The sequence below is a fragment of the Egretta garzetta genome, unplaced genomic scaffold (genome assembly GCF_000687185.1).
Source record: "Egretta garzetta isolate BGI_Z169 unplaced genomic scaffold, ASM68718v1 scaffold448, whole genome shotgun sequence".
Classification (NCBI taxonomy): Eukaryota; Metazoa; Chordata; class Aves; order Pelecaniformes; family Ardeidae; genus Egretta; species Egretta garzetta.
In genome coordinates this window covers 3105568-3118239 of record NW_009260497.1, presented here as the reverse complement: position 1 = coordinate 3118239, position 12672 = coordinate 3105568, and the positions used below count along the sequence as shown (strand labels likewise).

Genomic DNA, 12672 nt, shown 5'->3' with positions numbered 1-12672 from the left:
ACCTTCAATTTTAGTGCTGTTTTGGTACAACGTAGCATCTACTTATAGGGGTGTCATCTGGAGAGCAGCATTTCCACAAAGAACGTGTAAGTCAGGGAAGAGATTTGGACAATGAACAGTCTTCAGTGGTGAGATGTTCACCATACTCTGAAGTGTCATTCCAGTTAGCCAGGGATTAGGGTGGTGGGAGACGTAAAAAGGAATCGTGCAGAGAAGCAAGCTTAGTGTATAAAAGATCAGCTGCTTCCATGAACAGCAAACCTATGTATTTTTGTAGGTTTCTCTGGTTTCTGCTAAAGCATGGGGTCTCTAAGGGATGAGAAACCCCTTTCTTTCTTCTACCGCTCCTTCCAAGAGAATCTGCTTGCTAGGACAGAACGTGTGAGCCCGTTTCCTGCAGGTTCCTAGCAGTTCAGCTGCTTCTCTCCTGCCTTTGCTGGACAAGCAGGTCATTTGTTTTCTTTGTGCCAAGCCTTGTTCCTCTCTTCTGTGAATGACACACCTTTGGCAAGTCAGTGCTTGCCCTTTCTAATGTTTCTTTCTTTATGGGAGTAGATCCCAGAATTGAAAGAGGATATCAGTATCCCCGACTACTGCTGCCTGGGGGAAGGGGAAGAAGACAACATCACCATTAATGCTTGGTTTGGTCCAGAAGGCACGATCTCGCCTCTTCATCAGGATCCTCAGCAAAATTTTTTAGCCCAGGTCTGTACTCTACTTACTCTACACGTGCCGTTAATGCTATAGCTAGAAAAAATGAGTGTAGCAGACGCCTTGCCAGAGAATATGCAGATGTTATTTTGCTATTCTATTGCATTTGTCGCTACTGCAACTTAACACTCAGGGTAATCTCGCAGGCCACAAGGGCTCCTCCTACAGTTGGGCAGTTACTTACCGTATTGTACAGATGATAAATGGAAATTGCAAAAAGCAGTTTTTCCAAGGTCATGGAATCTGTAACAGAGTTGGGAAGATCCTGGATGCTTTGTACCAAGGAACTTCCTTTTCTGGAACAGCAAGATTTCAGAGTGGACTTAGGTGCATACTTTAATCCACTTCAGGTTACCCCGTAAAATACCTACTCATGCACACATTGAGAGTCAGATGAAGTAACATTTGCCCTGTGACCTCATTGCTGCTGAGTTACTGTGGGTAGGCTTCTTGACGATGACTTGCAGTGCAGAGTAATGCTGTAAAATACTGGGGCCCTTTGTGGTAAGCACTGTATGAGTCCAGGGACGTATTTCTGGTCCAAGCAGCTGACAACTGGACATCTTCAAACACGGAGGGGTTTTTTGCTTACTGGAAGGAGATTATTGTTTCTTCTTCCATCCCTTCAGACTCTTCAAAAAAAAAAATACGGCTTACATTTTTAGACATTTTCCAGCAGAATCATGACATTGAATATTTTCTACTTGAGCTTATCTATGGGTTGAGCCTTAGTTCCTCTGTCCTAAGCAGTTGCATCTTGCTAACCTCCATTTCCACTTGAAACTGAGCCTTAATTCAGGCCTTCCTAAAGTGGGTTTTTACAACTGCTGTGCAATTATCTATGCATTGTACTTCTCTTCCCCGCTAACGCACCTGACACACACAGACACACACACACACGACTGCATTCTGAAAGGGAAGTATCGTACTATACACACTATGTAAAGCTTGAGGGGAATTTTTTTGAGTGGAAGTCCATTATGGGAGTTGTTGGACTGGGAAAAGATACCTTAAACTTCAGAACTTGGATTGTTCTGCCTGAAGAATGGGAGGCTGTCTGCCAGTGCTATAAAAGTGCTGCCGTTGTAATTGGAACAGCAGGTGATCTGGCAGTTTTCAATTTTCAATTACAATGGCCCCACCTCTTGATGCCATTTCAACTGGCTATGGAGTACAGGAAGGCCCAAGTGCCAGTAACAAAGTGGAATGATCCCTTCTGGCTGGGTGGTAGCTGCTGCAGAGTTTGCAGTATTTCCATTCGTGAGGAGACCAGTATCTGGGGATGCAGGCTGTTGCCCATAACTTATGCGTTCAGCCTGGCAATGTACACGGCCTTAACCCAGTGAGGCAAGTGGAGGAAGGAGCTGTTGGAGCTCACGGCAGTCCAGGCAGCGCCCACCCCCCAAAGCAATTCAGGGATTCAGAAAATGTGCTCTTGGAGCTATAGCAGCATTTTCTTTATCTCCATACATCACCAAAAGTATCACTTAACACTTGGTTCTTTAGAGAGCTAACTAATGTCCTTAATTTGGGGTGTGGAAGGCATCCTAAAAACATGTGGGCAGCCATAGTTACTCAGATCAGTGCTCTAGTGGTTTAACCAGTGACGGTGAAGAAGAGTAGGACGGGGCAGCAATATGTTGATACTTGTCTCACCTTTAGAATATGTTTATGTGCTGTCCTCGAAGCAACAAACTCTAAATATCCACCATTACAACTTGGGTGTTGGCAGGATTTCAGAAAATCCTGTTCTCTTCTATGGGAAGGGATGTTAATGATGAAAAACAGCTTGGTTAGCAGTAGTTAGCATAACGCCAGGCCAGGGTACTGTAGTTAGTCAGAGTACGGACTAACCCTTTAATGTGACAGTTCCAAACAAATGTGACCATGCCTGGCCCTTGAGGAAATCCTGGATCCTGGCACGAGCGGCGTGCTATTCACCCTGTGCATTCTGCGGGCATCCCACTGGTATGAGCACAGGAATCGGCTTTGACTCATTTGTTCTGCCGCTTCATCCCAGGCAGCAGGTGCCTTGCAGTTCAGTGTAGTGTTCAGGTTGGTCAGGCCACCTTGTGACTGGTCATCTCTCTCCAATGAAAGGATGGGTTTAATGATGGCACAGAAATAGGAGCTGGAGGAGCACACGGAGGCTTAGCAGCCACTCTGTCCAGGTGCCACTGCCTGCCAATGCAAACTGCACAGAAGCTTCACCCTCCTTGTTCTCAGTTCTTGTAATTACTTTCTAGCTATGTAGAGCCCAAATAACATCGTATAAATTGGGTGCCTTAAACTTTGAATTTGGTTAAAGGCATTTCCTGCGATTTCAAATTCTTACCTGCTCCAAGGGAACAGGCACTTGAATTCCAATAGTCTGATTTAACTTTTTATTATAGCAGTGTCTGTTTGTTACTAACAAATATAATGATGTTTCTTGTAATCTGGTCTGTTTTACTGTTAAATGCCAGCTATGGCTGTGCAGGTTAATGACAGATGGAAAACAGTTGTTGTAACATATACAGGTATTTGGAAGAAAGTATATCCGTCTGTGTGCACCACAGGACTCAGAAAACCTGTACCCCCATGAAAGCCAGATTCTTCACAACACTAGTCAGGTAAATATTTGCCTGAAATTTTAACATCAGTAATGTTCCTTTATCAAATTGTATTTGAGCAAAGACATTCTGCTGATGATTGTTTTGGGTTTTTTATAGGTCGATGCAGAAGATCCCGACTTAATTAAGTTTCCCAATTTCAGAAAGGCTGCGTTTCAGTCCTGTGTTCTCCTGCCTGGACAGGTTCTGTTTATTCCAGTTAAATATTGGCACTATGTACGATCACTTGATATCAGCTTCTCTGTCAGTTTCTGGTGGTCGTAGCTCTGAGGCACGCAAGAAGCCTGTTAGCGTTGTAATAGGAATTAAAAATCAGAAAAAGTAGCATCTGGCATCTTCTCACCAGAGAGTTGTTCTTAAGCATGAGAATGTTCTTCCTTATCCAGAGCTTAGAGGTGGATTAAAAAAACCCCCACAAATAACGAACAAATTCTTGCTTCAGCGGGGCGAAAGAATCTGGACGGGTAAATGGAGAGAAGATGCTACAGCCATTTTGTGGATGTTTCCAATACAAACTCCTGAAGAGCATCTGTCAGGTCATTGTCTTGTGCACATGTGGACATCTGAAGCAGAGTCCTGGCAGTGCCCATATGTAGAGCTGCTTCCAGCTGTATTTGGAACCTCAGGTTGGTGTGATCTTCTACTTGGATTTAGTAACAGTAAAACTGGGAGTTAGATAAACAGTGTGGGATGGTGCTACCTAAAGGTTGAATATATTTTAAAAAAAGCTAACACAAAGTAAGATGGCAATCCCCAATACAGAAAAAGTTACTAGTGTAGAGGCCTAGGAGTGTAATTAATTGTAGTTAATCCATAGTTTAACTGCAGTTAAATAAACTGAAGCTTAATAATACTTTGATTAACCATCAGCTGAACTGCTGACATGCTGCCTTGGGCAGCATCATGCATTTCTACCAAGGAAAGACAGGCTGCCATTCTGTTCTGGTACCTGGCAAGATCTAGTCCTTGTCTTTTTTTCAAGTTGCTCTTAAAGTCACATCCTTACATAAAACAGGGGGGGTGAGGTGCCAATACTAAAAACTAGAAGAATCTTACGATGATCATTTTTTTGACACTTTGCAGACATTGCCCCAAAAGTCTTGTCCTGCTTCTTCCTAATTGTTTTGACTGTGGGAATATTCTCTCGCTCACTGAGCAAGGCCGCTCATGACCTGGCCTTACATCAGACAAACTTCTTCTGTGTCTAAAGAAGGGACAAAACCCAAGCAACAGTGCCAAGCGAAAGTGTTCAAACTCCAGCCCTCGAGCAGATAGTCCGCCAGCCTTTAGGGAGGAGGCCACAAGCGCTGCATTGGTGGTTCACCTTCTTGAAGCCTCGTGGTGCTAGTAACGTGTTTTGTTTTCAGTTGTGCAACTGAAACTGTACAAAGAGGGAACACTGTTGCTGGGAAAGGCTTCTTAGAGTTCACCCACATGGATGAGCGTGCAGGACTGACTAAAAGCATTTTGCATCTTCCATTCCCAGACACGCACTGAGAATCCCAACCCGAGAATATGGAGAACTACATACACAAAACAGCCTCCAAGAAAGCTGTGTGGGTGTCACCATGGAGGAGAACAGGAAGGTGAATGATAGTTTTATTGTAAGATTCTTCAGGAAAAACTAAGTAGACAGAACAATGCACTGTTACTAATGAATACAGCACAGCCTGGCTGTTCTGCAAGAGTGGGGAAAAAGGATTTCCCTGAAAGCAAGTTTCACTAGCATCGCCTAGTGCTGAGAACGAAGCTCTTCTCTGCTCTCCCTGTTTTTGGTGGTGACTGGGAGTCTATCTGACTCGTAGCTGTAAAGAAAACAAAAGGAAGGTCAAGGAATGACACACGAAAAAGGGATATTACTATACAACCTCCAGATTTTAAAATGCTTTATATATTCATAGAATCACAGAACGGCTTAGGTTGGAAAAGCCCTTTAAGATCATCAAGTCCAACCATTCCCCTGACCCTGCCATCCCACCACTAAACCTCCCGGCTTTTAATCCCCCCCAGGGATGGGGACTCGACCCCTTCCCTGGGCAGCCCCTCCCAGGGCTTGACAGCCCTTGCGGGGAAGAAATTTTTCCCAATGTCCAACCTAAACCTGCCCTGGCGCAACTTCAGACCATTTCCCCTCGTTCTATCACCCATTACAAAGGAGAAGAGGCCGACCCCCACCTCACTACAGCCTCCTTTCAGGCAGTTGTAGAGGGTGATAAGGGCTCCCCTCAGCCTCCTCCAGGCTCAACACGCCCAGCTCCCCCAGACGCTCCCCAGCAGCCTTGGCCTCCAGACCCCTCCCCAGCTTCCTTGCCCTTCTCTGGACACACTCCAGCCCTTCCATGTCCTTCTGGGAGTGAGGGGCCCAACCCTGAACCCAGCATTCAAGGGGCGGCCTCACCAGTGCCCCAGGACAGGGGCACGGTCACTGCCCTGCTCCCACTGGCCACAGTGTTGCTGATACAAGCCAGGGTGCTGTTGGCCTTCCTGGCCACCTGGGCACACTGCTGGCTCATATTCAGCCAGCTGTCAACCAGTACCCCCAGGTCTTTTTCTGCCATGCAACTTTCCTGTGTTCCTGTTCAGAATAACCAATTCCCTGGCTAAATAGAGGAATTCTAAAGAGATTGCACACTTCTTAGAAGCTGAGTGTTTCCAGAAGTTTTAGTGTCGTGTTGTGTCTGTCCCCTACTCCCCTTCCCTCCTCTCCACACTTCAGTGTTGTTAGAAACAACGTGCACAGGTTCTGCTGGTGCCCACAGGGCAGCCCCGGCACATCCAGGGCTCAGTGTTGCCCCTGTATGGTTACTGTCTGAAACATACAACTGAAGTCAGAAGTAGCTGATATTCAGCTACAGTTATAAATAATACAGGCTGTGCCGCAGAATGGCAGAGTCCATTCTCTAGTATTGTTACACTCAAATTTTTTTAAAATAGGTTGCTCAGTACCTGGAATGTCACAAGACCAGAAATCATTACACTGCGGACAGCGTGGTTCAGTCTGAGCTCTGAAGTACTTTCTGACACAAGGTAAATGCATTCCAATTCCACAGGATTCACATACTTGGCTCTGAAATCAGAAGTGTTGATAAAAAAAAAAATTAACCTGTCCTTCAGTTTAACATAAAGCTGTTACAAAGGGTGGCAGATAAGCAGTGCTTTATTCCAGAGAATGGTTCACGCAGTACAGTCGGTGGGTACTCAAAAGTCAAAGCTGGTAAACAACAAAAGGAGGTATTTTCCTGGAAACTAGGAAATACCATTTCCCTATATGGACAAAATTTACCTTGAAAGACAAACAACGCTGAGCTATTTGGGTGCAATAAAGGAGATCAATGGGGATGGAAAAAGTAACATGGAAGGATGTTGGTTGGGAAGGTGGGAAGATGCAGGGTCCAGGAGCAAGAGAATGCAGAAGTTCTGGAATACGCAAGACTAAACTAAACGTGCTGTCTATAAGCATACACATTCGATCTGCAGTCCAAGACATGAGCAATTCCTGAACCAAAAGCCCAGGACCACAGATGAACGCATCTCACATGACAACTGCTATTTGTAAGGTCCAAAGATAAGACAGCTCACGCTTAACTGATACGCCTATTTAAGGGCAAGGGGTTCCTCTCTAGCCAGCTGGCTTTGCGAAGGAAGACAGGACAATAATGTTCCTCATTAGGTGACTTTGCTTTCTCCAAGTTTATACTTGCTCCAAGGCAAGGTTTTTTTTCCAAAGTGAGGTGACTTTGCTTTCTCCAAGTTTATACTTGGAGATACTGCTCCAAGACAAGGTTTTTTTTCCAAAAACAGAAGATAAACTACCTACATTTAAAAAAAAAAAAAAAAAAAAAAAAAAAAGGTATTTTCTTTATATGGGCCCCATTACCAGACTGCAAGACCGGAATTTTTCTCGAAGGACAAGCATCACAACCTTCAGCTATGACCACGTAAGTACATCAGCAGATGCCTACTGAGGTGATAAAACAAATGTTACCTGGATGGCGAGGCTGTGGCAGATGTTACACTTCCTTGCCACATCTTGGTAGTTGCTGAGAATGTATTGTTCCATCTCAATTATGCAGCGAGTATGCAGAGTATATTCTCCATTTCTCTAAGGAAACAAGTGGCAAGACAAGGAATTTCTTTTCATTTCTTTTACCTTTTTTGACTTTCCTAACCACCACAAGCATGTGACATCCACTTTTTTTTTTGCCATCACAAAACTAACATGCTGACACTGATAAAATGCAAAGCCAAAATACTTTTGAAGTAGCAGAATTAATTTGTTTAGAGGATCAGAGAAAAGGTCTCACAGCTTTAACAGAGATCTAGTCCTTGGAAGGTACAGATCAGCAAAGATGCTCTCCTTAGCAAAGACGTGCAGTTTTGGGACCCTCCATTTGTGCATTAGCAGAAATTCTACTGACTTTCAGCAAAATCTAGGCATTTACTGCTTGAGGTTTCTTTGAAAATCTCTGCTAAATCACTCTAACGTAAGTAAGTGTGGCAGCAGGTTGGAGATCTATGATGCAATGAATCCAGGAGAAAAGGGATTGAGGTCTCACTTGTCTTGGCAAGCAACTGCCATGTCCACATGGTAAGATAATCTCAGTTTCTCCATCACAAAGGAGATTTAGAAATGCACACAGCAACCTGTGCATTTCTGGTACGGGAGTTTTCAGTGTGTGCAGCCTCACTGCTTTTCAGGATATTCTAAATGTAACTGACAGCACTGATCACCCTGCAGAGCTTTCCCCCACTTTTGTTCCACGTCCAAGTATGCCGTGCTGCAGGTGCGAAGGATGTCATTGCCATGCAGGGTTGTACACACATGCCCACCTAGCTCAGGTACAAGAAACTGAAACTATGTTGTCCTGTATAGACTTATCCAAGGATGTTTTCCCTGTAAATGTACCTTTCCTGCCAAAATCACTGCAGCATTTTTTTAGCCCCACAAAACCATTTTGCCATAATTTCGTTAAAGAACAGCTCCAGTTTCAGCCATCACATCCATGAGAAAATAATAGCTGGACCTATTAAAATAAAAATGCTTGAAAAGATACAACAGTTACCTCAGAGAGCCACTTATCCTCCACAAAGACTTTCAGCACTTGTTCTGCTTCCTTTTTCTTCATTTTCTTTGTTTTAAGTTGATCAGCCAAGTTTAAAATATCTGTAGAAGAGGCAAAGCCGTTTTCTGATAAAATGATTAGGTCCATCTACAGAAAGAAACATTTTCAACTTTTAAAAACCCATGCAATTAGACAGACACACCTTACAGTAATGTGCAGCTTTATTAGCATCCATACATATGGGATATACTACAGCATATGGCTTGAACCCGAACTGTAAAACAAAGGTCAAAAGCTGAATAATCCTTGGTACCTTGACAGTTGTAATCTTTGCCAAGAAAACATTTCCACAAATGGAACTGTACAGTGCTGCCTACAGGAAGCTGCAGTCAGGGACCCTGAGTGTATTTGGGGCGACAGATCTGCTTCTTTTTATCTGCTCCTTGTCAGGGTTCTTGAGGAAAAATCTCTCACTACTAAAGTAAGCTTGTCTGCTCTGGAGTCACCAGTAGCACTGAACCTACCCGGCATTCAAAGGTTGGAGCAGTACTGCGATTCTTCAGAGAATCTCTGGAAACATTCCTGCCGCTCATTAGCACAGCGCAGCATGCAGCGTTTTTATCCCGCTAGGAATACATGCCATGAGGACGCCGCCTCTGCAGGGCTGCCATGGCTGTACTGGTGCTGCACCAGTAATGGGGGAGGGCAGGGAAACCTCCGGATAGAGATCTCTGTCCAGATTAGACTTTTGCAGCTGTCACAGAACAGTCAATGCACCTCTCCTTTCAGTTTGTATAGAAAACTTTATTTTAATGAGTGTGCAAAAAAAGAATTTAAGAAGCCTAGTGGATGGAGAAATTAAGTCCTCAAAGTTCAAGACACTATGAGAACAATTCACTAAAATATGCAAGATACATAGCTACGATCACAGCTCACAATAATGGTTGTTAATAAGAAATGAGACCTCAAATGTCCTGGAATCTCAGCCCAATGGTTCTGTTTGGAACTTTAAAAAATTCTCAAGCGTGTGTTTTCTTGTTTAAAAGGCAGCATTCTCACTCGTTTATTAAACACAGAATTAATTGGCTAAGCAGTAACAATAGACAAATATTCCTATTCAAAAGCAAATCCAACTTGTGTGTTATTAGCGTTAAGATCTACTGTATATTGCTAGACTACTGAAGCCAGTGAAAAATTCAGCAATTACAACTGCAAACCCTAAAGAAAGTTGTTTGTTTAACTCAAAGCAGATCTGTCACATCACTAACTCCCAAGAGCGCTCCCCTACTGCTGACTTCAGTTTACCGATAACTGACTTTCACTTGCCTGTTGCTCCCATCCCCACCCCTCATTTGATTTGGGATAAACTTGGGTAAGACAGCAGCTAGTTCCTGAACCTCATCTCCATACATTTCCATTCATTTTAAGATGGCACCTTCACAAATAATGTGATTTACTAACGAATAACTGATATACTTACTGTTTTCCTGAACAATTCTAATTCATTTTCTGTATAGTCAGATGCCATTTTAGTTATTTCAGTTTCTGCCAAATTCACCTACAAAAAAAAAATAATACTTCAAGTGAAATCAAAGTGTCTTTGTATTTCTACACCGTAAATTGTAAAAGATTCTCTGGGGTAAAGAATACTTCCATCTTACAATTAACAGAAATGTCAAAATGTCATTTCTTGAAGTGGGATAAAAGAGGCTGTTCCTTTTAAGATGGCGCTCGATGGCACCCGAGCCCTTCCTTTACAACCCCCAATCTTCCAGCCCCTTGTCCTACGCAGCTGCTTCCACCCAGCCCAAGCTCTTGAACAATCCCATCTCCCCCCACAGACTCATACATTAGTTCTATATAGCAGAACTGATCTATTACACCAGGATTCTGTGCTGGACAGTAGCAGTAACTATGTTAAAATACGCAGTTTTGTTTCACTGTGAAAAACAGTTACTGATATTTCATATTCTTGCTGCACGCACTACTGCTATTCATTATTAGCTCAACTTCACTGGCAAAATGGTCCAGCAAGGTTAAAAGCAGCAGCTGACGTTAGAATACCTCCTGCATGGTCTTTTGCAATTACTATACAGCCTTCTTTCTCTGACATGCACATTTCACAGCATCTAGGAAAACGTTTCATAGGCCACTCCTTAGGAACCCTTTTATGCTGGGTTGGTTCTTGAGTAAGAGAAAACTAAAGTCAGAGGGCTCGCCATGTTTTCTAGTTTAAAGATTCCTCTTGAGAAAGAAAGTCTCCTGTGAAAAAGAAATCCCTCTTCAGCACTTAAGCAGTATTTATGCTACATAAGTCAGATGCTGCTGCAGTCCTCGCTGCTGCGTTCCATTTCCATGCACCCGGGCTGTTGGCACTTCCCTGTTCCACCAGTAGCTCCTGCAGCAGCTGCCAGGCCAACAGCGGAACAGCCCTGCATAAACCACACAAGACGCTGCCACAAGCAAGATGCCCGCCGGCACGTGCAGCCTTCAGTTCCAGATTCTCTGCTTTCTCTAAATAGCAGTTGTACTACAGAAATAGTGCAGGAGAAGGATGCTAGGTTACACCAACTTTCTATCATCCAACAAAGGTGCTTAGGGTAGCCTTATGTTTATTACAGGTACAGCTAGGTTTTTTTGCCAATTTACAATCGGAAAGCATGCAGACCTTTTATTGTCACATTATTCAAAGCTTGATTCTAAGCTGGAGATGCGGGAGGCTCCCTCTGCTATCCATGCACTAGCCACGAGAAGCCAAACCACGCGATGGCAGCACACCACGTACTTACCAAAGCATAATGTGCTCTCCCATCACCTTCCGACATTCCTTTCCGGATCTGCATAAACAAAGGCTGTAGATGGCTGTTAATAGTACTGATGAAATCATCCAGTTTATCATGCGCGTAGTAGACTGAAAATAAATAAGAAAAAGCACATACACAAAAAACCTAAACAACTGCACATCGGGCAGATCGTTTTGTGTGTTATCTGCTGAAACATTTTTTTTCCTAGGTAAAAGAGCGAAAAATGAGGCAGAATTCAAACGCGTCTGTTCTATTCAGCAGACATCATGTTCTTGCGATGCTGACCGCTAGGCCAGCTCCTTAAAAGTCAGTTTAGAGAGAGTCCAGACATTCTGCCTCGCTGTATGGAGCCCACCGCATTAATCCTTTAATTACAGTGACTTGAACTAAGCTGAACCAAAAATAAAACATGACCAGGAAAAAATATTATGCATAATCCAAAATCATTCTTGCTTGCTTGCATTTACACACAAGGGACTGCTTGTTTCGTTGTGTTCTGTTTCACAAATCAGTGGCACGTAAATGATAAGTTACATACCGGAAAACTTAAAATTCTAGTGTTGTAGCAATACAGATAAGATCTTGTGTCATGTTCTACAAACAAATTAAATACCAGCAGAAGTTCTATCAAAGACATAATGAAGATGGACTTTGGAGTCGTTCTGTAGAAGCACATGCTATTGCTGTGCTTGCGCAGCAACAGCACAGGCCCTCGAGAGTTTCCATCCAAAACAAAATAATGTCAGTGGTAAAACTCCTGTTGACTTCAGCAGGGTAGGGTTTAAAACCAGAGTTAAGTAACAGTTCGTAACTTCAGAAAAATGATTGGTGTCTCAAAAACACTGCCAGTTATCACTAACTTCCTACTATCCTCAGTTATAGGACTCAACTCACTTGTGACTGAGAGGGGATCTCATCAACACGTACAAATATCTGAAGGGTGGGTGTCACGAGGACAGAGCCAGACTCTTCTCAGTGGTGCCCAGTGCCAGGACAAGGGGCAATGGGCACAAACTGAAGCAGAAGAGGTTCCAGTTGAACGTGAGGAAGAACTTCTTGACTTTGGGGGTGACTGAGCCCTGCCACAGGCTGCCCAGGGGGGCTGTGGAGTCTCCTTCTCTGGAGATATTCAACCCCCACCTGGATGATGTCCTGTGCCCCCTGCTCTGGGTGAGCCTGCTTGAGGGGGGTTGGACTGGGTGATCTCCAGAGGGCCCTTCCACCCCCTGCCATTCTGGGATTCTGGGATTTTGCGTAACAGCATGAAACAGAGGTCCCGCTCCCAAAATCCCACTATACTTTATAGCAGAGTTAAGAATGCAAAACCATCAGTCACAGGACACTCCTGCCCAGAAAGTTCATGATCCTGATCCATAAGACTTCGTAAGTGAACAAAACCAGCAACAGTGAGAATAATAATGAAGTAAGCATAATCCTACAGCCAGCACAGTTTCGTCAAACTGTTGTGCCGCCTGTCAGCAG

The 12672-nt window shown here is 43.8% G+C and overlaps 2 protein-coding genes across 3 annotated transcripts in view; one reads left to right on the top strand and one right to left on the bottom strand.

Annotated features, from left to right (window-relative positions):
• Window positions 1-4894, top strand: part of KDM8 (lysine demethylase 8) — a 7978-nt gene extending 3084 nt beyond the window's left edge. Inside the window, exons 4-7 of the mRNA XM_035899948.1 lie at window positions 556-705; window positions 3231-3323; window positions 3423-3949; window positions 4810-4894. Of these exons, the coding sequence (XP_035755841.1) occupies window positions 556-705; window positions 3231-3323; window positions 3423-3587 (408 nt within the window). The 3' untranslated portion in view covers window positions 3588-3949; window positions 4810-4894. The remainder of the gene's footprint in view (window positions 1-555; window positions 706-3230; window positions 3324-3422; window positions 3950-4809) is intronic.
• A 13-nt stretch (window positions 4895-4907) lies between these two features.
• NSMCE1 (NSE1 homolog, SMC5-SMC6 complex component) overlaps window positions 4908-12672 on the bottom strand; it is a 15740-nt gene continuing 7975 nt past the window's right edge. For both annotated transcript variants that reach the window (XM_035899947.1, XM_009644508.2), the window contains 6 exons: window positions 11176-11297; window positions 9867-9944; window positions 8387-8533; window positions 7309-7425; window positions 6270-6390; window positions 4908-5128 (listed from right to left, as the gene is read on the bottom strand). In XM_035899947.1, coding sequence (XP_035755840.1) covers window positions 5046-5128; window positions 6270-6390; window positions 7309-7425; window positions 8387-8533; window positions 9867-9944; window positions 11176-11297 — 668 coding nt within the window. In that variant the 3' untranslated portion in view covers window positions 4908-5045. The remainder of the gene's footprint in view (window positions 5129-6269; window positions 6391-7308; window positions 7426-8386; window positions 8534-9866; window positions 9945-11175; window positions 11298-12672) is intronic.